General features: G+C 40.6%; 1 protein-coding gene across 3 annotated transcripts in view; it reads left to right on the forward strand.

Moving 5' to 3' along the window:
* Window positions 1–13,100, forward strand: part of CPNE9 (copine family member 9) — an 86,410-nt gene that overhangs the window by 48,129 nt on the left and 25,181 nt on the right. For 2 of the 3 annotated variants that reach the window (XM_042454770.1, XM_042454771.1), the window contains 2 exons: window positions 4,477–4,553; window positions 10,173–10,236. In XM_042454770.1, the coding sequence (XP_042310704.1) occupies window positions 4,477–4,553; window positions 10,173–10,236 (141 nt within the window). Of the gene's footprint in view, window positions 1–4,476; window positions 4,554–10,172; window positions 10,237–11,370; window positions 11,420–13,100 lie in introns of those variants that run through there. The other variant, XM_042454772.1, reaches the window with a different exon arrangement.

A 13,100-nucleotide genomic window follows, 5' to 3' on the forward strand; every position in this document is an offset into this window, starting at 1 on the left:
AGAGTGTGGGGGGGGGTGGGGGTGTGGGGGGGGGGGGGGGGGGGGGGGGGGGGGGGGCGCGGGCGGCGGACGCGGAGACAAGGAAGCAGGGCAATACCATACCTCCACTGTGACTTCGAAGCAGCTGTTATTTGGCTGTCTGTAACAGATAATTGTGTGGCCTATATACTCCGTCAGCCCTTGCCAGCATAACTGTTGGATGAGAAATGGGAGCTGACATTCAAAATCACAGCCATAATTGCATGTCCTTCCCCTAGACTTCAAGGCAAGTGGCCTACATGTAGGCTGACCACACATACCATTTAAACAGGACAGTGCCTTTTATTTTCATATTTCCATGCGATTTTTTCATTTTAATATAAATGTCAATTTTGTTCCATTTCCAAGAAAAGTGCCCTGTTATGTTGCAAAAAATGCTTTGATGATTCCTTTTTGAAATTTTGGCTGTCAAAAAAAAAATGTGGTCATGGAGTGTGAGAAGTTTTATGATAAAGTGTTGCCAAGGCAAATTTGCTACCTAAGAGAAATTCTTATAAGAAATCTCATGACATGACATGGTTAAATACAGTCCCTTCTATGTCACCTAAATGTTTGGTTAGTTCTGTCACCGAGAATAACTGTTAGCTCAATATGTTTGTGTAATAAATCTTGTTGTCGTTTTACCTTTGCACAAATTCCAGATATTACAAACCTCATCCATCCCGTTTTTGCCACTCCAATTCCTGTTTTTTCTCAAGGAAAATAGGTCAGCCTACTACTATGATTTGTGAACCAGGAGTGGGAATAGGGGACACCCAATTCATAACGGAAAGTGAGATGGGGACGTGCACAGGAATTGTTGAGGGGCTTCCCCGCAGATGTGTTGAAGCAATTCATTTCACTCTTCTCATTTCTCTTTCCATGTCTGCTTGACCATGTGGCTTTTGCAGGTAAGTCACCTGCATCTGCTCAAGGGCCAGCTGCCCTACTGTGTCAAGTGGCACAGTTGCAGTTGGGCCAGGCCACCTTGGGGTTCTCGTGTATTGAGAGCTCTTAGGCTACCATTATAGAGGTATACACTTAAATCTTCCTAATCATTAAGGCTTAATGGTTGGAAAGCGGATACTGGGAAAAAACCCAAGTGAAGAGTACCTGAACACCTGTCTTTCCATAAAAGTCCATGAATGTGCCAGGGAATAGTTACAGGATTTTCTTATTCTTGTACCCAGTCAAAAACCAGATTGTAGAACTGCGGCAAAAATCCATAAGAATACTAGACTAAGGAGTTTATCACATGGGAGGCTAAGTGCCTAAATCCCATGCAGAAATGGGATTTAAATCCCAGAAAAATCCCGCAAAAGCGGGATTGTTTTCAGACTCATTGGGGGCATTGAGCATTAACGCAAAAATAACCTGCACAGGGTTGGATATGATGGAAATGGATAAGCTAACTAATATTATTCATGGAAATGATGAGGAAAAGATAGAAAAGGAATGGGAAGCATTAAGGATTTTTTGTGGTAAACATTGGAAAGAGATATAAAATAACAAGATAGACATGTAAGTATATATGGAAAAACTACTCATTAACTCTGACAAGGATAGGAAAGTGTAAATAATCAATGAAATAAAGAGACTGGAGTTATCTAGGACTATAAAGAATATAAGGAAACAATGTCGAAGACAGCAATAAACACACAAGACAAGTGATACACGTAGGAAGTATATTTATTTTTATTTAGCTTTCTGAAAAACTGGATAATGTTAGCAGAATGTTTAGGAAGATACAGATAATTATGTGTTTGTAAATGTAATTTGTTATAATTATCACTCTATCTAAATGTAGAAATTCATCTATTTTCTTTTGTTGGTTAATACTTGAATTTGCAATAAAATTATTATTTAATAATAATAAAAAATAACCCACACAGAAAGTGGACAAAATTGGCTTCTTTTTCTTTTTGGGAGAATCTCAAAAGTAAAAAGCAGCCAATTTTGTCCACTTACTGTGCGGGTTAACGCCAGATTAATGCTCAATGCCCCCGACATTGTGTGAAAACAATCCTCTTCTGTGGGATTTGTCCACTTTCTATGCACATTAATGCATGATGTCATGTGAAAACAATCCTCCATCTTAAATCCCGTTTCTGCATGGATAAACCCCCATGTTATAAACGCCTAAGACTTGGAAGGACAGCTATGAAGGAATTAGGCAAGATCCTCAAATGTCAAGATATATTACTGAATACCAAAATCAGGATCTCCCATGCCATTGTAGTTCTGATATCAGTATGCAGTTGTAAAAGATGTATGGTGAACAAAGCTGCCAGGAAGAAAATCAACGTTTTGGAAAAATGGTGCTGGAAAAGATTCTGTGTATGCTATGGACAGCTCAAAACTGAAATACTTGGGTTGAACAGCAAATTAAACACAGACTCTTACTTGAAGCCAAGATGACTAAACTGAGACGATTGTGCTTTGGACGCATCATGAGATTACATGACAGATTACAAAAAATGATAATGTTTGGTAAAGTGGAAGGCAACAAGAAAAGAGGACAACCTCAGTACACGTCTTAGCAACAGCCCTAAGTTTGCAAGACCTTGTCAGTGTTCTTAGAAAGCTCTCAGTCATAGGGTTACCATAATTCAAAACCTACTTTATGGGAGCAACAAATTGTACAATGCTTTACAACAAATTGTACAAAGATAGTACAAATTGTACTAGTCTGGACGCATCCCAAGTTGGGCATCAGTAATGAAGGAAATGGCCATATTGAGGAAGTCTGGATATGTGTACTCAGAGCATACTATATAGTACTCAATATACTTAGAACAGATCCTTAAAAATTCAGGGTGGCTGTTTTAACTATTGTTTATAAACTATTTTGAAGTAAGCTTTATAGTCTATTTTTGATATGGATATTCATGTATTTGGTATTTTAAATGTTTTTCCCCATTGTACACCATTTCAGGGACACTAGTGGGTTAAGAGGCAATAGGCAAATGCAGCTGCAAGTGAACAAAGAGTAGAATTACAAAGGTGCAACAGAAATGAGAGCAGTCCTGATTGTAGAGCGCTTCTGTAAACAACATTATTTAAATGGAAGAAGAGCTTCATGTGATAAAGCCCAAAGATTCAGCTGCTAGTCTAGTTGGCTTCTACAGATGAAATGAGGGAGGAAGAGTACCCTCTTATCCTTCACTTCATGCAGCTAAATGTCTTGTGCTGCTCCTGTGGGTCACACAGAAAGCATATCAAGTACAGCATGAGTCTCCCTTATCCAGAACTTCAAAATATTCCAAAATCCAAAATTGTCCACATGGTTGACTGAGACCGTGACATCTTTGTTCTCCAATTGTTCAATGTAAGCAAACTTTGTTTCATGCATAAAATTATTAATAATATTGTATATAAAATTACCTTGAGGCTATGTGTCTAAGGGGTATAGGAAACATAAACGAATTTCATTTTTAGACCTGGGTCCCATTTCCAAGGTACCTCATTAGCAAATACAGTGCGCCCTTAATATCCATGAGGGAACTCTTCTGGACCCCCCCCCCCCCCGCAGATATCAAAAAATGCAGGACCTTAAGTCCCATTCTTTTAAATGGGTACGTGCTCCTGATAACGCTGTCACATGCATGCGCACCCATTCAAAAAGCTGGGCCTTGCTGTTGGTGGAAGTTCAAACCGTGGATAGCAAGTTTGCACTTGTTTAAGGCACACTGTTTTCCAAAAGCAGAAAAAATCCAAAATCCAAAACACTTTTGTTTCCAAGAATTTCAAATAAGGAACTCTCAACCTGTTTTACCTAAAGTGCATAGGTGCAAGGTGGAGGTACTGTGCTGATGTCTGCCTCAAGCCAACAGTGATAGCACACAGCGATGGAACTGCAGCATACAAAAATTTTTAGACTCCTCCAGTTAGGACAAATGTGTCATGAAGTTGGGGTATTTGTTGCTGTAGTTCTCAGGGTTTTTCTTTCTGCTTTATTTTTTAATATCCAAACAATATTTCTGTTGTCTCAGATTATTTTCTGGCACATTTAGTTGCAATATTTTATTCCCATCCTCAGGTGGGTTTAGTTTTTAATTCTGAGAAATATCAGAACACAGAAGTCCTCTTCTCCTTTTAAAAACATTCTTGCTTAGAGTTATGATGCTGTCATGCATGGGTAAAATGGCACTTTTAGGCTCAAGTACTATTAGGGTTTTTTTTTAATTCAGTGGAGAAAATTTGTCCATAGAATCACCAAACCATGCCTCGAAAATCTTTTGGAAGAGCATTAGTTTCTGAGAAATTACTAGAAACAGCCCCCCAAAAGAATGGGATGAGTGCATATGGAGGTAACTGCAACTGGCCAAACTGAACAACACTCAAGGAGCTATATTGAAAGAACTTGCTGACAGCTTAGTAAGATCTCCATTCCCCTATTCCAGTTGTTCCATGATCTATTTTTTTTTTTTTTTTTTTTTTTTTTGCTCTCTCTCTCAGGACTTTCTAGGACAAGCTTATGTGGCACTGGGCGAGGTCATCGGCTCCCAAAGAGGTCGCTTGGAGCGGCCCCTCATGTGAGTCATGGGGCAAAAGTGGGGGGAGATGGTCTTATGAAGCCTGCCTGATGTTTCTATAGAGAAGACTCTGCTCCAATGTGATATGAATGCTGGAAAGTGTTTAGGAATGTGTTGTGTACAAGCTGAGAACCAGAAAGGAGATGTGGTAAACTGGCCAAGAGTGTCCTCATGAGTCCAGGGTGTTAACTAGTGCTATAATATATGTAGAGTGCCAGGAAATCACAATTCATATGGTCATCCATCCACCCTGGCCTTAGGAAACATCTTTTCTCCTACCTTTGTCCCTCAACAACCATAGTTAAAACTGACTTTGTCACCTCATCACCATGCCCACAACTTTTGCATTTCTGTGGGTATTCATATAAAAGTCTTTCCATCCTGGGCAACCCTTCACTCCATGCATCTGAGGAAGTAGACCATGTCTGCGAAAGCTTATGCTGCAACTTCATTTCCACAGTTAATCCTAAAGGTGCTACAAGATCCTTTTGCAGTAGACTAGCAACTACATATAGAATTATAGAACTGGAAGGTACTGCTAGGGCCATCTAATTCAGCCCAATGCACTGCAGGAATACATAGTTCCCAAGAGAGTGCCATCCAACCTCTGTTGAGTCACAGATGGAGCAATAGCAAGTATATTTCTATACTGCTTACTGATGTACTAAGTAGTTTACAAAGTGTAAGCTAATTGCCTCCAACAAGCTGGGTACTCATTTTAGTGACCAACGGAAGAATGGCAGGCTGAGTTGATTCAGAGTCCCTGGCTGGTATTGAACTCACAGCCTTGTGGTTTGTGAGTGAGTGGCTGAAATACAGGCATTTACCAGGGCTTTGTATCCCTATTCCTTGGACCAGAGGCCAAGTTTAGAATTGTAGATTTCTAGAGCTGGAAGGGAACACAAAGGCCATCTTGTCCAAGTCCTTGCTTTGCAGGAAGAGCCAGCTAAGGGATTCTTGAGAGATGCTCATCCAGTCTCTGATTCATGGTCTGCAAAAGAGAGTCTGCCGTCCTTTGAGGTAATCTGTTCCTCTGTCAAACAGTAGAGAAGTTCCTCCTTATGTTTAGGTGGAATCATTTATCTTGTTATTTTTAATTCAATAGTTCTTATTGTTTCAATACACACTCCTCTGGGCAAGCTCATGCACTGGCAACATACACAGGACTACCTGTACTGCATGGGATTTTTGCCCCCTGACAGGACAATGATGGGATGGGAAAGGTCTACATGGCTGAGCCTTCTTTCCAGAAGTGGAAGTGGGGCAACACAACTCCTGCCACATGCTGTTTGGCTTGATACAGAGGTGACTTTGCTCATTCTGTGTCCTCCCAAAACAAGCATAAGAAGCATTCCTTAATCAATTGTCACAGCTCATTTAGGAGCCAGATGTTTTCCCCAATTGGGAAAGCTGTGGAAGAAACAACATAGGCCTGAGGGTCCCAGTGTTATCTGCAGCCACTTATCAGCAATAACAGTGGTCATTCCCTCACATACAACATGCCTTTCTAATTGGGAAGGTTTGTGGGGATCTCCCCACATTAGGAAACAGGGGCAAAGTAGAGTCTTCCCTAAAGCCTCCATGCCCTGGCTTAAATTCCCTGCCCCTGTCCTAGTGTAAACAATTGTGATTGTTTATCTGCCTTTTAAATCATTTTGTGAGCTATTGTGTATCATTTACTGGTGAACTTCAAAAACAAATGCCTCAACATAGTCAAAAAGCTTCATTCAGAAAACTGAGTGGATCACAGAATAACAATGTCAGGACTGAAGTATTTTCAGTTAAACAGTACAGTATATTAAAAGCCCATAGCAATTCAAACATTTTTGTGAGCTTACATCTCCTTTGTCTACAAATGAAATATTCTCTTTCCCAGGACTACTCTTCCTTTCCTCTAGTACCAAGCCTCTCACAGAACTTACCTTGATGGCTCACAGTTCTCTTTTTTATCTCCCCACACATCTGCTTGTTATCCACCACCATGAAAGATAAACAGTCCTTCCATCCAGCATCACCAGTTGTGTAACACATTCCATCATCCAGTATTACAAAGCATATACAAAATATATGGCTAGCAAGCATGACAGGAACTATTATCATGAACGCTGGGTTAACAATTTGTAAGCTGCTCTGAGAGCCTTTTGGCTGAAGAAGCGGGGTATAAATACTCTAAATAAGTTAATTAGTTGATAAAAAAACATAGTAAATAATAAAACCCGAGGCAGCTGAAATCCATAATCTGTTTGCCACATTTCTACAAGTATGAGTGCTTCCAGACTAAACTTTTCTTGTGAAGTCACTCTATGTCAATTCACAGCATTTTACAGTGGAGTCCAGATGAACGTTGTCCACCTGTAGCTTCCTGTGTTTTCCAGCTGCTTCTCCTATCTTCCCCAGCTCATCCAATCAGTTATGGGGAAAAAGATGGGACAGTTGCAGAGTGTCTTCATTTGTGTGTCTGAGCCCCTCTGTTTGGAACAGAACTTGGAAATTTTATGTTGAACAACAGCTTCAAGAATCCTCCAGCCAGCATAGCTATTCTTCCAGAATAGCATCCTCCAGTCTATGGTCTGGAAACTCCCTCTGGCTTTAAATGAAGGAGTTTCCACAATCCTGATGGGCCTTGAGTACGTTCAGGTTTCTTAAAAATCCAGTTGGATTCTGTTGTCTTTATGGAATAAAGAATATTTTATATTATTTAGTACAACAAGAGTAAGCCATTAAAGCCTTCTGACAATATTGAAGTTTTTGTCTGTTAAATTATACATTATAGAAATATTTTCAGCTCTTTAAAAGAGCACCTTCAGACAACTTTAAAACATTTTAAAAAGAAGAAGAAGAAAGTCAAGTAATTGTAGAGTAATTTAAGGCTTCCTAGGGCCTTTGGTAAGGAAACAAAAATATTGAAAATATTTTTAAAATGTCAAAGCCAAGCTTATTTGGGTCTAGCTTTAAATGAACAGAGTAGCAGAAATGTGCCTTTGTCTAACCATGCTTCTCTAAGAACTGAGACTGACTCAAAAACAACACAAGTAGTTTGCAGTTTAAACAAAAGTTTACTAATGGCTTTAAGCTATATTTACATATAAAATCTATATCCTAATCTAGCTAGTAAATAGTTCAGGTAAAAAGAAATCTTTATCTCACCATCTTTCCAAAGAAAGTTGAGAAAGGAGGAGTATGGAAAGCATGCAATTCAGCTGAAAATCTTTGAGAGAAAATGTCTGTTAGTCCCAAAGGGAGACTGACCTAAATCACATGATTTGTTTGAATGAAAGAGAGAGAGAGGGGGGGAGAGTTTGCATGCAGGAAATCCCCATCTATGTAAGGAGTGGGGAACAGAATATTCCAACAGTAATTGATTATTCAGTTCAAAGATACCCAGATAATTGATAGATTGAAATACTTAGCTGGTTGGAAGCCAAATAGAGAGTCGGATTCAGCTCTCTAGATGGGTATGGTAGCCATACGAGACAAGCTTTTCATTTCAGTATGCCAAACCTATGTATAGTTTAAGTTCAGGTTTCTTAGCTGTCTTCCATGGCAACCTCAAACAATATGAGAAAATATTAGAAAGTTATTTTTTAAAAACCACAGGAGTAACATAGCTGTAAAATAAAACACCTTCTCCCGATAACAAATTACAGTAAGTCATTGGTATCTGCTGAGGTTTGGTTCCAGGACTTTCCATGGATAACAAAATCTGTGGATGCTCAAATCCCATTAAATACAATGACAAAGTGAAATGGTTTCCCTGATATAAAATGCAAAATCAAGGTTTGCTTTGGGGGATTTATTTTTAAAAAATATTTTCAAGCCATGGATCATTGAATCCACGGATAAAGAATCCACAGAGGGCTGACAGTATATAGAGATAATCGATTGACAAAGGTCATGTGACATCAAATGTCTTAACTTGTTGGCACCAAAAAGATCAGGGACAGCAGGCCTTCTTGGGAAGAACACTGAATAGACCAAGAGGTCACAGCCACAAAGACCTTTTTTCTCACAACCCTATGAGCATCTCTAGGAGGAAGCACACCAAGGACGGTCATTGATCTTTGGGTGTGGGCCATTGTATGACATCAAGCTCTGCAGTCCTGACTTGTATAAAGCTTTTAAATCAAAAGCAGTGTTTTGAATTACACCCAGAAATATAGGGGCAGTCAGTGTAGACAGATCAGAATAGATGTTACATGGGGCCCGAACAGACAGGCCAAAATAAAGCTGCTTCGGGTCACTTTGGAGGTATGCTGTTTAAATGACACACACATCTTAAGAGGCCAGAAGCTGTGCTCCAGTCCTTAGGACTGAAGCATGGTTTTAGTGTGCCTTCCGGCCTCTTAGGACACATGTATCATTTAAATAGTATACCTCCAAAGTGACCCAAAGCAGTTTTATTTTGGCCTGTCTGTTTGGGCCAATGGTTAGATCTTCTGGTTTCTGTCACTGATTATGCTATGCTTTCCATGTGTGCTGCAGGTGTGGATGACCAGGCCAATAGAAAGGTTTGAGTAGGAGGTGTTAATTTGAAGCTTTTCCCAGATGGAAACTGTTGGCTTGAGGCAGCTATCTTCAAAGTTCTCCGGCTTTGATGCAAGGCTGTGCAACCCTCTGAGCCTCTCTAGGAGGAAGCTCACCAAGAAAGCTTCCTTGGATTTTTTCCCCAGCCACAATGATCAGCAAAGTGGGAATGGCGGTGTACTCAGGACCTCTCTCTTGTCTCTCCATCACTAATTCTTTGTGACAGAGCATGCCTCTGAGTGCTGACCATCCCAAATGCTGCTGTGTTACCACCACACTAATTACAAGCAATTGCTCTACTATGACATAAATTGGGGACTGTTGCTCCTTGACACAACAGTCAGATGCTATTTCTGCTTTCCTCTTGTCTGCACTGTGTCTCCCTCACCTCTAGCCATCGCTCTCATTCCCATGGCAGTGTAACTGACATACCATGTTTCTTATGGAGCCAGTGGCCACCCTAGCTAGAGGATTCTAGGAGTTACAACCCAAAAAGTAACATTTTCAGGCTCTGGTCTGGAGAATACTTTTCAAATTGGGAAGGGCTGCCATGAAAGAACTAGAGAAGATCTCAAAGTGTAAAGATATACAATTGAACTCTAAAGTTAGAATCATCCAAACAACTGCATTCCCTAGCACTGTGTATCGATGTGAGAGCTGGACAGTGAAAAATGTGGATAAGAGGAAAATCAACTCATTTAAGATGTGATGTTGGAAAAGAATGCTAAGGATACTGTGGACAACCAAAACAACAACAAAAACAAACAGCTCATAGAACAGATCAAACCCCAACTCTCCCTGGCAGCCAAGATGACAGAACTGAGGCTTTTGTACTTTGTCCACAGCACGAGAAGACACAATTTATTACAGAAGTCAATAATGTTACAGAAGGTGGAAGGCCATAGAAAGAGAGGCAGACCACATGCCAGATGCATTAGGGAGGTCACAGGCATGAATTTACAAGATCTGAGCAAAGCAGTTGAAGACAGGGGGTCTTGGAGATGTCTCATCTGTGGGATCACCATGAGTTGTGGTTGATTCAAGGACAGTTAACAACAACATTAAACTCCTCTCTCTCTCTCTCTCTCTCTGTAGCGGAGTTCCAGGGAAAAAGTGTGGCACCATTTTGTTGACTGCTGAAGAGCTCAGCAATTGTCGCGTGAGTTGTCTATTCTTCTCATGTGGGTTCAGCCCTTAAGGGAAATGGCTTGTAGGATTGTGGCCTGACTGCAAGGGAGGGGGCTGAAGAGATGTAAGTAGCCTGTACAATTGGGATGGGATATATATGCTCTCAGATGCTTTTAGACTGTCAACCACAACATTGGCTCCTTTGGCAAGGGCTGATGAAAATGCAGTCCAACCCTATTGGGGGCACATTTTTCACATCCCTATCCTACAAGAAATGATTTTATTAACTTTTACTATGCTGTAACCAGCAAGGAAAAAATATCATTGAATGAAGCAAAGGATGATGCACAATGAAATCCTCATCTGGAAGAACTTCTGGTTCTTAGACCAGAGGTTCTTCCAGATGAGGCTTTCATTTTGTGCATTTCCTCGCTTCATTCAATGAATTTTACTAGGAGGATAGAGCTAAAATTGTTTGCTATTTATAATCCTTGTGTGTACCTCCCCCCCTACTTTTTCTGCCTTTTCTTTTCACATAAACATCTGTTAGAGAGGTAGGGTTGCCAGAGTAAAAACTGGAGTGGGTTCATGTACCTTTAAAGGTTGTGTAGAAGAGGGGATTTCAGCAGCTGCTGATTGTTACCTGGTTGTGTGACAAGCAGCACGTAGTGAAATTCCTTCTTCTACACAACCATTAAAGGTACAAGAGCTGTCTTCAGTTTTCACAACAGCAACCTTATCAGGAACAAAAGACCTCATGAGGTTAGCAAGTGGTAGATAATCTCCCAACCTCATGAGGACACCCTTGGCCAGTACATCACATCTCCTTTTTGGTTCCCACACTGCATTCCAAAGCTCATTCATATGGTTGTCTACTCACCTTGGCTTTAGGCAACATCCTTCCCCCTGTTGTTCCCCAATGACCATATTTCAACTGAACTTGTCACCTCATCTCCACATCCACAAAGCATTGCGTTTCTATGGACATTCTCTCACACAGCCTGCATATATAGGTCTATCCCTGGATCTCCACTCCACCCCATGCAACTGAAGAAGTAGGCCCAAGTCTAAGAAAACTTATGCTGCCAAGTTCTCTCTTTCAGTTCGTCTGAAAGCTACTACAATATCCCTTGCTATTACTTTTCAGGATTATTTTCTTAAATTTACTGACGGTCTTCTGAAGTTCCCATTGAAACATTTATTGTTAAGTCGAGGTCAGTATTTCAGCAATATACGAGAAACCAGATGTATGAGAATTTATTACATTCCATTAAAATGTCAAATTTAAGTCGCATTAACTTGAGTGGATTGCTAATGGGCCACCATAAAACTATGAAAGTCCTATTCCTGAACGAAATTCTGATTCTCGGATGTTTAGTAGTACCAAGGTGTTCATCTGGCCCTTCCGGGAGATAGCTTGAGAACCATATGCAACACTCTCTGAGTTTTTTGGAGTGTGAAATAATGCAAATTAATCAGATATGGCATTCAGGTCAATGCACTTTTTATTTTTACTAAATGGATTCTCTAGTGAATATATGGTTTGTTTTTCTCCAGTGTTTGGGAAAGTAATTGTGACTCACAGATCCTGTAGCCCTGTTTGCTATTTGGCAGAAGGATTCTTGGAGTTGTAGTCAAAGGGGTGACTTTAAAATTTTGATTCCACCCCTCTATATTACTTTCTAGAGAAAAGGGGACTTGTTCCTTCTGGCCAAATTATAGACTATCCAAATAGAGGAGAGTTTTTTTAAATTGAAATGATCATAATATGGAACAGCTTGTACTGGATGAGATGACAAGAGAGTCTGATTTCTTTTAACCTTAAGAAAATGAACTAATTGTTGACTCTAACAGTAGATTTATTCCAAAGCTTTCTTCCAAGTTATACAAGCTCAAGTACATCTGGGAAACCTTTGTTAATGTGGGAAGGTGTTTTGTGTGAGTCATTTCTGACTTATGCCGACCTTAAGGCAAACCTATCATGGGATTTTCTTGGCAAGATTTGTTCTGAGGAGGTTTGCTGTTGCCTTCCCCTGAGGTTGAGCACATGTGATTTGCCCAAGGTCACCCAGTGGTTTTCATGGATCATGAATCGAACCCTGATCTCCTCATAGCCCAACATACAAACAGCTGTGCCACATAGTTGATTTGTCAAGTTTGGCCCATGAGAACAGGGAACAGCTAAAGTCAAAGGAAGGCTGGAAAATGCTTCTAAGAACCTTTTCACACAAGGGGAAAATTGGAAGGTTGAACTGGTCACAGTGCAGGGTCATCCAGGGCATTAGGGGAAATTTTGCAATTGCTTTTCAGACGACGCTGCATACAAACTGATTAGAATCCAAGAAGAAAGTGAGGTGAATCAGGGAATAAGCATTTTCGCAAAAATGCTGTGTTTTCATTTCCAGTTCATTCATGAATTCACTTTCTTCACGTAATTGGAGCCGTCTGAAAACCATGTGCTGGATTTGCCCTGTTCCCAGATTTTCCAAAGTTTCTTTGCTCTGCTGATGAGGAAGGCAGCTTTGTTCTTAAAGTGACACACAACACACACCTCTTTCCCTTGTGCGGCTGCTCTCCTCCGTCCTGCAGCCTCTAAGCCTTAAGTCTAAGGGAACAGCTGATGGGAGATGGCAGAGAGAGAGGATGTTTTGGAATTCCTCTTGTACAGGAGGGAGAAATGGAAGATATGTCCTGGAAAAGGAGGGCATCTGGGAGTTTCAGCCCTCGCTGAAATCAAGCAGGTTTATGGACCAGCCTGTCCTCTTTCTCTCTTGTTTGTGTGTGGTTTTATGGGAGTTTGTGAAGGGAAACCTCAGCCTGCCTTCCTCTGAAACAGCTTCTGGGGCAAAGAGGATTTTCCTTCCTGTTTCCCTTTTCTCTCTGAAGCATGTCTGT

The sequence above is a fragment of the Sceloporus undulatus genome, chromosome 2, assembly GCF_019175285.1.
Source record: "Sceloporus undulatus isolate JIND9_A2432 ecotype Alabama chromosome 2, SceUnd_v1.1, whole genome shotgun sequence".
Lineage (NCBI taxonomy): Eukaryota > Metazoa > Chordata > Lepidosauria > Squamata > Phrynosomatidae > Sceloporus > Sceloporus undulatus.